Below are 13,117 nucleotides of genomic sequence, written 5' to 3' on the forward strand. Positions count from 1 at the left end.
AAGCTACAAGGATATATTGTAAACTTAGGGGATATAGCCAATATTTTATAACTATTATAAAAGTTATGGAATATAACCTTTCAAATTGTGACTCATTATGTTGTATACCTGAACCTTACATAATATTGTATATCGACTATACCTCGGTTTTAAAAATGTTTTAAATTTAAAAATACATAACATTTCTTTAAAATACTTTGCAAGTACACTGTATACAGATGTTACCAGAAAAAAAAATTTTAGATTTAATATGAGAAAAAGATATGTCCAGAAAACAGCCAATCCCATAGATGTAAGCAGGTGTTTATGCCTAAGTATTGTAGAGTAGTCTTCAAAGAGATGTTAAATTTTTACACAGACTGAAGAGAATTATTAAAAGGAAGATAGTGAAACAAAAATCCAATGTAACAAAATAAAGGTTAAGAACATGTTTAATAAGCAACAAAATGTTTTAAACCAAGTTATCAATTAATAATAAATTTAGAGGATTCATACACATAGGAAAATCAGAATCAGAATTAATTTTTCCTGCTAGATTTATTCCAAAAATTTTCCCCCGAAGATTAGGGTAGTTGGAGTGGCCCAGCAGGTTAAGGATCTGGCGCTGTCACTGCTATGGCCCAGAGAAAAAGAAAGGTTAGGGTACTGTTATCTTCAACTTGGTTTCCGCCAGCTGTGCTCATTAGTATACTGCGCAAAGAGGAAGCATGCACTATTTGTTGAATTAATGTCCCCGAAGGACAACTCTTCCCATTCGGCCACAGGGAAAATGGCTGCCACCACTTACAGCAAAGACTAGATGGATACACAATTTTTAGCAGCCTTTTCAACCTATTTATAAACACTTAGAATATTTCTATCTCAGGGTGTTCATAAGTAGTTACACAAACATGTGATTTGATTCTCTCATTCTCAAATTGTGGGTTTAGAAAACTTCATTTGGCAAGGAATAATTTAGCCCACTTTCCTACAATGAAAAGAATTTCCAAAAATGACAATGATGGCCTGGGCCATGTCCAAAAACACTGGAGCTGAAGATTAAATTCTATAAAAAGGGCTCTCTAATTTTCAGCTTTATGGAAGTAAACCACCATTGTTTAGTCCATTCAGTCATTCAATAAAAAACCTGTTGTACATTCTGTCAGGTACTATTATAGGCACCATGGATAAAGCAGTAGACAAATCAAAAAACCCCTCAAAGAGTTGACCTTAATACTAACAATACAATTAAAACACTGCAGGCAAAAAATAATGAACTACAATGCAAATCAGTAGTAAAAATTAAAAAGTGTTGGAGTTGCCGTATGGAGTTCCCGTCGTGGCTCAGTGGTTAATGAATCCAACTAAGAACCATGAGGTTTCGCGTTCATTCCCTGGCCTCGCTCAGTGGGTTAAGGATCTGGCGTTGCCCTGAGCTGTGGTGTAGGTCGCAGACATGGCTCAGATCCTGCATTGCTGTGGGGGCAGCTATAGCTCTGATTAGACCCCTAGCCTGGGAACCTCCACATGCTGCAGGTATGGCCATAAAAAGACAAAAGACCAAAAAAACAAAAAACCTGTTGGTTAGCTGTTTGTTTAGTTGTTGTTGTTGTTTTGCTTTTTTTAGGGCCGCTGAACCTGTGGCATATGGATGTTCCCAGGCTAGAGGTCCAACTGGAGCTACAGCTGCCGGCCTACACCACAACCATGGCAACATCGGATCCGAGCCACATCTGAGACCTATATCACAGCTCACAGCAACACCAGATACTTAACCCAGAGAAAGAGGCCAGGGATGGAACTCACAACCTCATGGTTCCTAGGCGGATTCATTTCCAAAATTGTGCCATGACAGGAACTCCAAAACATGTTGGAATATAAGAATCCTACGAATATTTTAGTAATTCCTTGCAAATTTACATATGCAGATTCTAACCACTCTGAGAAAAAAAATCGTTTTTTTTTAAAGTATTTATTTTTTTTACTAGTGAGAATGGAACCAGGCAAAGAAGTTTACAGAAAAGAAGTCCATATATAAAGAAAGAAATAGCAAAATATCTTTTGGTCATGATTTAGAAAGAAACAATAAGACAGTTTGAGAAAAAATTCCTTTTTTTTTTTTTTTGTCTTTTTGCCTTTTCTAGGGCCGCTCCCGTGGCATATGGAGGTTCCCAGGCTAGGGGTCTAATCAGAGCTGTAGCCACGGGCCTACGCTAGAGCCACAGCAATGCGGGATCCGAGCCGAGTCTGCAACCTACACCACAGCTCACGGCAATGCCGGATCCTTAACCCACTGAGCAAGGCCGGGGATCGAACTGGAAACCTCATGGTTCCTCGTCAGATTCATTAACCACTGAGCCACAACAGGAACTCCCAAGAAAAAATTCTTATAAACACTTTTATTCATTATAAAACTGAATATAAAAGAATCATTCCCAATAGCTGAATTCCTTACTGTCCACTTTGAGAAATACAAGACCTGTTGCTGTGGCTCTGGCACAAGCCGACGGCTACAGCTCTGATTGGACCCCTAGCCTGGGAATCTCCATATGCCACGGGAGCAGCCCTAGAAAAGGCAAAAAGACAAAAAAAAAAAAAGAAAAAGAAAGAAAGAAAGAAAAAGAAATACAAGACCTGATATTAATATCTTTGTGCAAAATAAAAGTGACATTTCTCAGCCCAAATCAAACAGGTAACAATTACAAAAGAAAACCTATGTTTTCTCTATTTCTGTTTTTTTTTTTAATTTAAAATGAATCATACACTGTACCAAAATGTCATGTGATTATACCACAGATAGGTAAATAAATAGTTAAACTATATTTCTGGAAGTATGGGGTGGAGGAGGAAAGAAGCACGGAAGGGTCTTTAAATACAGCATGGAGTGATTACACTGAGAAGAAAAATAGATTGTATTTTACATACATGTGATTACTTAGGTTACTTGAAATCATGGAAAATGTTTCAGTGAGTACCTGACATTACGCTTGGATGCTGGTGAGGTATGAAGATAGGACTAAGACAGAATTTTCCAGCCAAGTACAAGCAGTAGAGGCAAATGTGCACAACTCAGCCCTGCAACACAAATCCAAAGTGCCAGGCAAGTAAGGAACTGCCACTTACTGGCATTAGTCTAAGTCCTTAACATGTCACGTTGTTTTAATCCTCTCCATAAACCTATACAGTGGGCGCTGGTATTCTTCTTTAAGAGCAAAAACACAGAGCATCAAAATAGTTGTGTCCCTGGCCACAAAATAATTAAAAAATTGAATCCATACACTCCAAGTGAAGGACTCTTGTGAGGCTTCTTAGAGGAAGACTAGGACTCGATGAATAGAAGTCCGAGGAATAAAATGAGAGCAGAGGTAGTATAATTTCAGGCAAAGGAAATGATTTGAAAAAACGCAACCAAGTGGAAAAGAGCAATGCATGTTCAGGGAGTGACAACCAGATTTGTATGGCTATAGCAGAGGCTACAGAGCCAGATGTTAGTAGATACAGTTGAGAGGTAGGATCACAAGGGTGCCTATAGGACAGGCTCTGGAAGCAAAATACACCTGGTTTGAATCCTGAACCTACCACTTCATAGTTATGCTCCCTTGGCAAATTACTTAGTTTCACTGAGGCTCAGTATCCTCAACTACAAAATGAAGTCACACCATCTACCTAAGGTATCTACTCAGAGTTCTCATTCACATCTAAATGATTAACATCCTTGAATTCCTGGAGGTAAAACTGGTTACAGTTTTAACCCACTAAGAATCAACATTTTTCTGCTGGGTGTTCTTCAACCATCCCTTGTTTTTCCTGCTCCTTTCCTCTCTCTTTCCTATAATATCTTTGTATAGATCCTATGATTGTTTCCTTTTTGCTTATCCTTCACTTTGAAATTTGATGAGTGATTCTGAAATAGCTACAGCAAACAGTTCATATGGACAGACCACACCAGTGTTCCAAATTACTAGGGATTCTCTCTGCTTTCATGATGAAGTCCTTCACTTATATTTGTAAATTGTTTACCCCTTACTTATCCTTATGAGAAGAAGGAGGCAGCAGCTGCTACACATAATTCTATCTCTTTTTTCTACCCTACTCACTAAGAGGCTTCCTAAAAGACGGCATGTCTGTATCTTTTCATTCTTATCTCTGCCTTCCCTGATACACCCCGGTCCAGGGAAGCGTCTGTTTCCACTGTTCCAAAAGAAAGGAATGGTGGTGTTCCTGAGAGAGTGCTATCGGCTTTGTATAAGATTTATAGGTGTGGGGTTTCTGCCGTGGTGCAGTGGTTAATGAATCCGACTAGGAACCATGAGATTTTGGGTTCGATCCCTGGCCTTGCTCACTGGGTTAAGGATCGGGCATTGCTGTGAGCTGTGGCGAAGGCTGGCAGCTACAACTCCAATTAGACCCCTAGCCTGGGAACCTCCATATGCCAAGGGAGTGGTCCTAGAAAAGGAAAAAAAAAAAGATTCATAGGTGCAAAAGCCCTCTCTCAGAGTCTTTCCATACCCTAACATTTTATGACTTTTCTCCATTTTATTAGGCTTTGAAGTTTCTAAGTGTTTTTAATTCTGGTAAAGATGGAGCTTAAATTTCTTATGCACTCGACTGTTCTCAACTGATTTCCAGGAGTAAGAGATGACAGACCTGTCTTCACTCTGCCACAAAATAATTTTTAATGTTTTTCTGCAATCTAATGTTTTAGAGGTTAATTTTCTAGCATATAACAATATGATAATATCTGCCTTATCGTATTGCACCAAAAATCAAACTATGATTCCTGGTGTGAGAGTAAGAAGAAAACTGTTACGTTTGTCTTTCAGCAGCGATCACACATACACTATTAGCTTCTTAGGGACACAGGGGCCATTGGTCCCCATATGTATTTGTCAGGCATGATTTTTGGAGAGTTCTTTAGAGGCATGATAAAAACAAACTGACCATTTCTCACCTTATAAATTATTTAATACATGTAGAATGATAAACTAATGAACACATTCAGTTCATCGCTGATACTACATAAAGTGCTAAAATTTCAAAATGCAAAAGTTTGCTCTTACCTGGATCTGATTCCGCAGCTGCTCAGCTTCCTGCCTCAACTGTTCCAGCTCACTCATCCTTGAATTTGTTGACCTCAGGAACTTACAACTGAAAGCCACTATTCAGAAATAAAGAGAAAGATTGATTCAGTTCTCCACTGACATATTAATCTACTTTTAAAATATTGACGTATAACTTCTTTTTGGTCCTTCTAAAATTCAAATGAGATAATTATTACTGGAAGTTAAAATTTCTTAATAAAAACGGATTGAGATTATTTACTAAAGGATTTTATGAAGAATAGGATCAGAAGGTGGAAGAGATGTTTTAAGCTGTAGTACTGCAGACTAAATTACAAAGAATTAGCACTAGAATAGAGAAATACTTGACCACAGCTCTGACGGCACCAGCAGAAACCCGCATTTGGATGTCCAATTGGCACCTCACCTTACTTCATCAATGAACCCCACACCACCCTGAAGTCACTCTCTTCTGCTTTAAATCCTGCAGTGGCTTTTCACTCCATTCAGGGTAAAGTCTTCGGTTGACCTGCAGAGCCTTACAAATGCTTACACACACACCCCTCTAACCTCATATCTTTCCCCTCCCCCTGTTTCTGCTCAAAAGCTTTCTTGATGTTCCCAGCCTGTCTTTACACTGGCTCTTACCCCTGCCTAGAACCCTCTTGTCCCTCTCATCACTCACACCCTTCACTCCATTCAAATGTTACCTCTTCAGAGTGACCTTCACTGACAGCATATATGCACCCAACTAGGCTCCTTACCCTGTCTTACTTTTCACTGTTAAGACTCAAGACCACCTAGCATGTATTTGCTTATTCTTCATCTGCTTCCTTCTAGTAGTGTCAGCTCCTTGAGGCAGGATGTTGCTCACTTTACTCTTTTGTTACAGCCCTAGCAACTGAAACACTTATTCTCCAATAAATTAACTAACATGAAAATAGTTTAAGACCTAAAGGAAATCTGTTCTAAGGATTTAGGATAAATCTCAGAACTAAAAGGCAGGAATATTATAGCCTCAGGAAGAGAGCAGAGCTGGAAGCTAGTGGTATTCTTTCTCTACCTGTCTTGTTTTTCTCTTCATACCTGCTTTATTTTTCTCTTTCTACAGAGTGACTTTCTCTGCTTCTCCAAGCACAGTATCTAAGTTTATATCTCCTTGGGTCAAGTTTATAGCCACCAATGATTATCCCAACTGCAAATTTCCCTAAGAGAGAATTTGTTTCTACCGTTCAGTCACATCAACTGCAGTACAAATGTTTATTATTTTCAGGGATAATTTTATTTTGTCAAGTTAAAAAATAAATGTATTGGAATTTATTAGAATGACATTAAACTATAAAGTAGTTTAAGAACTGGCATCATTCTAGTATTCCATTTCCCATACAATATTATGGTATATTTCTCCATTTATATAAACTTTGGTAACATTCTTCATTAGTCCTAACCACTACTATTTAACAATTTAGCATGTTCCTCAGATAGTACCAGACTCGTTAGATTCCAGCCAATCTAGAACATCATTCAGCTCAACTGAGAGTTCCCATCATGGTTCAGCAGATTAGATTCCAGCCAATCTAGAACATCATTCAGCTCAACTGAGAGTTCCCATCATGGTTCAGCAGTAGTGAACCTGACCAGCATCCATGACGACGCAGGTTTCATCCTTGGCCTTGCTCAGTGCTCAGTGGGTTAAGGATCTGGCATTGCCATGAGCTGTGGTGTAGGTTGCAGACGTGGGCTCAGATCTTGCATTGCTGTGGCTGTGGCATAGGCCAGCAGCTATGCTCTGATTCGACCCCTAGCCTGGGAACCTCCATATGCCTCAGGTATGGCCCTAAAAAAAAAAAAAAAAAAGCATTCTGCTCAACTGAAGATAAACAGCATGAACAGCATACAGCATACAGGTTCTTTATGGTCACAATCCCAACTGCCCTTGCTGGACCATACCTGAGATATCCCTGGTCCCTGATCCTAGGAGATTTATTTTTTTTAATACAGCTGCAACTGCAGTATATGGAAGTTCTAGGGCTAGGGGTCGAATCAGAGCTGCAACTGCTGGCCTACACCACAGCCACAGCAACACCAGATCCAAGCTACATCTGCAACCTATTCTGTAGCTTGTGGTAATGTCAGATCCTTAACCCACTAAGTGAGGTCAGAAATTGAACTTGCATCCTCATGGATATGAGTCAGGTTTGTTACCAATGAGCCACAATAGGTACTCCCATGTCAGGTTCTTAACCCGCTGAGCCACAGCGGGAACTTGGAACTTCAATTGGTTTTGATGCCTCTTCATTTTCTGAGTTCCAAAAGATCCTAAGCAAGGAAGACTGATGTAAATCCCTCCAAATGAGCTGCTAATGTACTAAAAAGGTATATCAAGGAGCTCAAAGGGGTCTCCTATAACTTTTAAGGGCATTCAAAACCTTCTCTTAACTACCTCTAATGCTCTTCTGCCCCCAACTGCCCCTCCCTACATGACCCTCTAAAGAGAAGCTATCTGCTGTTGTGAGACATGTTTCCCTAATCTTCTTCCTTGATTGTTGAGAGACATGTTTCTCTAATTTTCCTTGATTATCCTCCAATAGCCCCTCCTCAAGTGATCTCATTTAACACAATAAAAGCAGTGTGGTTTCTGGAGGCGGGGCTCTTGGTCCCTGAGACCTTGAGTCCTCCGGGTTCCCCCCTTTACTCTCTCTCTCTGTGCCTTGATATTTTTGTGTCTTGTTGTTTTGTTATTTTTTCTTTAAGTTCCATAGCACCCATTCTTCAGCCCCATCCTGCTGAGCTGGCCTCGGCAATCTGCAACTAGCAAGAGTTATTCATCACATTCGGGATAGACCATGAGTTGTACTAATAACTGAGATTTTTCAGCTGGGTGCCGAGAAGGATGAAAGTACTGTGACTAGACAAGACAAAAGTAATTCCCTCAACACCACCACTCTCACCCCTGGGAGAGGCCCTGGGTCCCTGAGCGGCCCTGCCCATTCTGCTGGGTATGCCAGGAATACAAGGTCCTAGACTTCCACGTGAGCCATTTCAGGCTTGTATTTGGAGTGAGCAACCTTGAGGGATGAGATGTCCACTCCCAAGACAAAGAGTGGGCTTGCTTCCACTTACTGTAAAAGTTGTAAATTCGGAGTTCCCATTGTGGCGCAGTGGTTAACGAATCTGACTAGGAACCATGAAGTTGCGGGTTCGATCCCTGGCCTTGCTCAGTGGGTTAAGGATCCAGCGTTGCCGTGAGCTGTGGTGTAGGTTGCAGACGCGGCTCAGATCCCGCATTGCTGTGGCTCTGGCGTAGGCCGGTGGCTACAGCTCTAACTCGACCCCTGGCCTGGGAACCTCCATATGCCACAGGAGCGGCCCAAGAAATGGCAAAAAAAAAAAAAAAAAAAAAAAGAACAACAACAAAAAAAGTGGTAAATTCCACAATCTATCATATCTGGACTGTGATGCAAACCCAATGCATGTGTGGTATCCACCAGGCCCATCTGGGTCATCCCCAAGGGAACTGAGGAGCTCAGGGAACGGATGCAAACCAACCAGGCCACACCACTTGTGGTGCTGTGAGTAACAAAGTCCTTGGTCTCTGAATGTGGAATCTCACATCTGAAGCATGGAACAGTAACAGGCTAACTTATAAGTAGGTGAAATCCCAGACCCTTCACAGTCCGTGACAGGGAGAAAGTTCATAAGAAAGATGAGGGGTCAATGGGAAATACAGTGAGGTTTGTGACAATTTCCTTTTTTAAAAACTTGAGATATAACTGGTAATACAACACCAGGTAAGTTTAAGATGTACAATGTGTTGATCGTGTTGATCTACAACGTGTTAACTAACACCTCTAGCACATCCCATAATTACCATTCCTTTTTAATGGAGAGAACACTTAAGATCTAGTCTCTTAGCAACAGTGAAGTATATAACACAGCTTGGCTGACTAGAACCACTATGCTGTGCCTTCCATCTCCAGGACTTACCCATCTTCTAGCTGCATTTCCCTTCTCATGCAGGCTAGATTCCAGGTTTAACACTTCATCACCAATTCTGCCAACACCGTAGTTCCCCTGCCCTTCCATTTGGTCACACTCAACAGACAAAATCACACCTTCGATGAACCCAAACCCTTACTTTCTTTCAACCAGAACTCAAGCTACCAAATACTGATTGAAAAGTCAAAGAGCGCAAGTTCCCGTTGTGGCTCAGTGGTAACAAACCTGACTCATACCCATGACGATGTGGGTTCAATCCCTGGCCTTGCTCAGTGGGTTAAGGATCTGGCGTTGCTGTGAGCTGTAGTGCAGGTCACAGATGTGGCTCAGATCCTGTTTGCTCTGGCTGTGGTGTAGGCCTGCTGCTGCAGCTCTGATTTGACCCCTAGCCTGGGAACTTCCATGTGCTGCACACGCAGACATTTAAAAAAAAAAAAAAAAAAAAAAAAAAAAGGCAAAGAGCAGAGCACATTAGTTCTACTACAAATTCATATTAAGCAATCTAGCTGGGCCCTCAAAACTACCTGGTTACCCTATGCAGCTTTTTACCCATCAAGTCCACTCTTAGTGACAATGATTTCAATTCCTTTGCACCCTCTGCCAGCTTCTAACCTTGTCACAACTCCTCTTGCAGCAGGTGAGCTTGCCTTCTCTATCACAGAGGAAGAAGCCGCCACCAGACATAAACTCTTTCAATTTCCCACTACTGGTTTTACAAAACGATACATATATGACTGACTTATCATATGGTCCTCCATCCCTCCTGTTATAACAGAGCTGACTTTTCTGTCATTTGGGCCAGTTCCTCCCTCCTGATATTTAAATCCTATCAATCCCTACCTTTTCAGCAATTCAGACTTCTGATTAATTATCCCTCTTCATCTAATACATCCAACCTCAAACTTTCTTTCTCTATTGTTTTAGCCTTTTTATTAAGAAAAATTTCAGAGTTCCTGCTGTGGTGCAATGGGTTAAGAATCTAACTGCAGCAGCTCTGGTCGCTGCAGAGGTATGGATTTGATCCCTGCCTGGCACAGTGGATTGAAGGTTCCAGTAGTGTTGCTGCAGCTATGCCTTAGATTCAGTCCCTGGCCCAGAAACTTCCACATGCCTTGGGTGTGGGGGAAGGAAGGAAGGGAAGAAAGAAAAGAAAAAGAAAAATTTCACACACAGAGAAAGGTAGAGAAATTAGTATAATGGACATCCGTAATGCCCACCACTGAGGTTTACAAACTGTTAATACTGTTACTGCATTTGCTCCATCTTTTGTTGTTTTTGAAGTACTTTGAAGTCAATTCAGAAATCAAGACACTTTACTGCTAAAGACTTCAGTACACATCCCCCCCAAAAAAATTTTTTTTTTGTCTTTTCAGGGCCACACCGATGGCATATGGAGGTTCCCAGGCTACAGGTCTAATCAGAGCTACAGCTGCCAGCCTATGCCACAGCCACAGTAACGCCAGATCAGAGCCGTGTCTGCGACCTACACCACAGCTCATGGCAATGCCAGATCTTCAACTCACTGAGCAAGGCCAGGGATCAAACCTGCAACCTCATGGTTCCTAGTCAGATTCATTTCTGCTATGCCACGATGGGAACTCCTCCAAAAATATTAAGACATTTTCCTACTAAACCATAACACTATTAACAAACCTCCCAAACTAAGAGCGACTATTTAGCAGCTAATAACCAGTTCATTTTCAAATTTCCCCAGTTATTCCACTAATGTCTTTTATATCAGATTTGTTTAAATCAGGATCCAGTTAAGGGATATATAACACATGTTATAATATCTCTTAAATCCTTCCACCCAGAAGAATCCATCTCCTGCTTTCCTTTTTCCCATGATATCGACTTACTGGAGAGACCTATCTGTAGCACATCCCACATTCTGTTCACTTCCTTATGGTCCTATTTAACTTGTTTCTTTATCCTCTATGCTGCCTATGAACTAGAAGAAGGTTAGATTTATAGGCTAGATGATATTCAAATTCAATGTATTTGGCAAGAGTATTTCTAGGTGAGACATAGTACACACATCATATTATTCCTATTACAGCACATCAGAATGAACTTAATGTTTATGCTGCCATTAGTGAAGCTAAGACTGGTCAGTGTATTCAGATGTTAACAAGTTAGTCTGTCTAGTATAAAGTTATAATTCCTCATTTTCTTTTCTTTTTGGCCACACCCACAGCATGTGTAAGTTCCCGGGCCAAGGATCAAATCCAAGCCAGAGCTTTCACAGCTGTGGCAATGCCAGTACTTAATCCACTGTGCTGGGCTGGGAGCTGAACCTGCACCTCAACAGCAACCAGAGCCACTGCAGTCAGATTCTTAACCCACTGTGCCACAGGGGGAACTCCATATAATTCCTCACTTTCATCCAACAACCTGTGGGGGAGCATTTTACTTTCAATTATACCCTATCAGGGGTTACACATGCCCGTCTCTCCCTTTAAGAAAAAGAAAAAACTCCTTGATTCTACAGTTCACCATCACTTAGAGTCCTTTTTCTCTTTTTAAGGACTTTCAAAGACCTGCTTTTATGTGACCCCATTTCCTCATCTGCAATTCTGAATTCTCAAACCTTATTCAGGAGTTCCCATCGTGGCACAGTGGTTAATGAATCTGACTAGGAACCATGAGGCTGAAGGTTCGATCCCTAGCCTTGCTCAGTGGGTTAAGGATCTGGTGTTGCCATGAGCTGTGGTGTAGGTTGCAGACGCGGCTCAGATCCCGCACTGCTGTGGCGTAGGCCAGTGGCTACAGCTCTGATTAGACTCATAGTCTGGGAACCTCCATATGCCTCAGGAGTAGCCCTACAAAAGGCAAAAAAAAAAAAAAAAACTTATTCATATGTCCAAGAACTCCAGCTAACTTTAAGCAGGCAAAATGGAAAATAAGGGGCAATTATAAAGCAATGGGCTGTCTGAGAAATATTTCCCAGCAGCAAAATCAGAACCCTTGTGATGCTTGTGTCCAATGAAGGGAAGCAAAATATGCCACTCCAGAATACACCTTTTAGGTGGGGGGATTATTCTGAGAAAGAGCAGACAGAAAAGAAACAAGAGAAAATAAGAGAAGTCACACCCTTTGAAATGGAAATGGATATTTACAAAGGAAATCTCCAATTGTAAGGGTGTCTCCTTCCTGCCAGAAGTGAGGGATGACTGACTGAAAGGGTCTCATCAATGGAGAGGGCACAGACTTAAATCTGGGTATCAAAACTGACCCTTGCTTTTCCTAGGACCTCCCAAGACTGGTCTCCACCCCTAACTCCCAAATGTCCTTTTGTCTCCGCGCTGAAGACGGCATTTAAGCTGTTGGCTTAGGCTGCCTCAGGGAGTTATTCATTTTACCCTGGATACACTGGAGGTACACATATTAATAAACTTCTGTGTGTTTTTCTCTTGTAATTCAGGGGGTCTCAGCCAAGAACTCAGCAGGGTAGAGGGAAATTCACATCTCCTCTGCCACAAACTTTCTTTGGATGTCTGAAAAACATCAAAGCAGCCTTCTCCAGCTTTCACATCTGTTGCTAAAAAGAGGAATTAATTTTTCACTCTTTAAGGAAAACTTACTAGTATTACCCCAAAACTAGATTCACCTCTTGGTGGGTTGTCAAGCCAAAAGACACAATCAAGCCAAAGACCAGGAGAAGGAAGGATTTATTACTTGCACCCAGTAAGGAGAACATGGAGATCTTTCCCAAAGCAATGTTGCCTCAAAGGCCAAACTGGGGAATATGCTAAGGGTACACGTGGATTCACAAAGGGGCTTGGCCCCTCTAGACAGTCCAAGCTTTAGTTAACTGAAATCATGAGGGTCTGAAAAGGTCAACATCATCATCCCTTAGGTTCTAGTCCATCTGGTGGTTGAGCATTTCAGGCTAATCTTTACCACCAAAACAGAATTGGGAGACTTTACAACTGATACATTAACGTTGCTATTGTTACTTCTCTTGCCTGATAGCAGCTGTTTGTTCCTGCATTCTTTTATTCCCGTTTGCTGCAACATGAATGGACCTTGAGATTATCATACTAAGTAAGTTAAAAAGACAAATACCATGATATCAC

The 13,117-nt window shown here is 41.2% G+C and overlaps 1 protein-coding gene across 1 annotated transcript in view; it reads right to left on the minus strand.

Moving 5' to 3' along the window:
- The window catches only part of GNB4 (G protein subunit beta 4), a 70,794-nt gene that overhangs the window by 37,242 nt on the left and 20,435 nt on the right, over window positions 1-13,117 (minus strand). Inside the window, exon 2 of the mRNA XM_021069860.1 lies at window positions 5,040-5,137. Coding sequence (XP_020925519.1) covers window positions 5,040-5,096 — 57 coding nt within the window. The 5' untranslated portion in view covers window positions 5,097-5,137. The remainder of the gene's footprint in view (window positions 1-5,039; window positions 5,138-13,117) is intronic.

Source organism: Sus scrofa, chromosome 13 (genome assembly GCF_000003025.6).
Source record: "Sus scrofa isolate TJ Tabasco breed Duroc chromosome 13, Sscrofa11.1, whole genome shotgun sequence".
NCBI lineage: Eukaryota > Metazoa > Chordata > Mammalia > Artiodactyla > Suidae > Sus > Sus scrofa.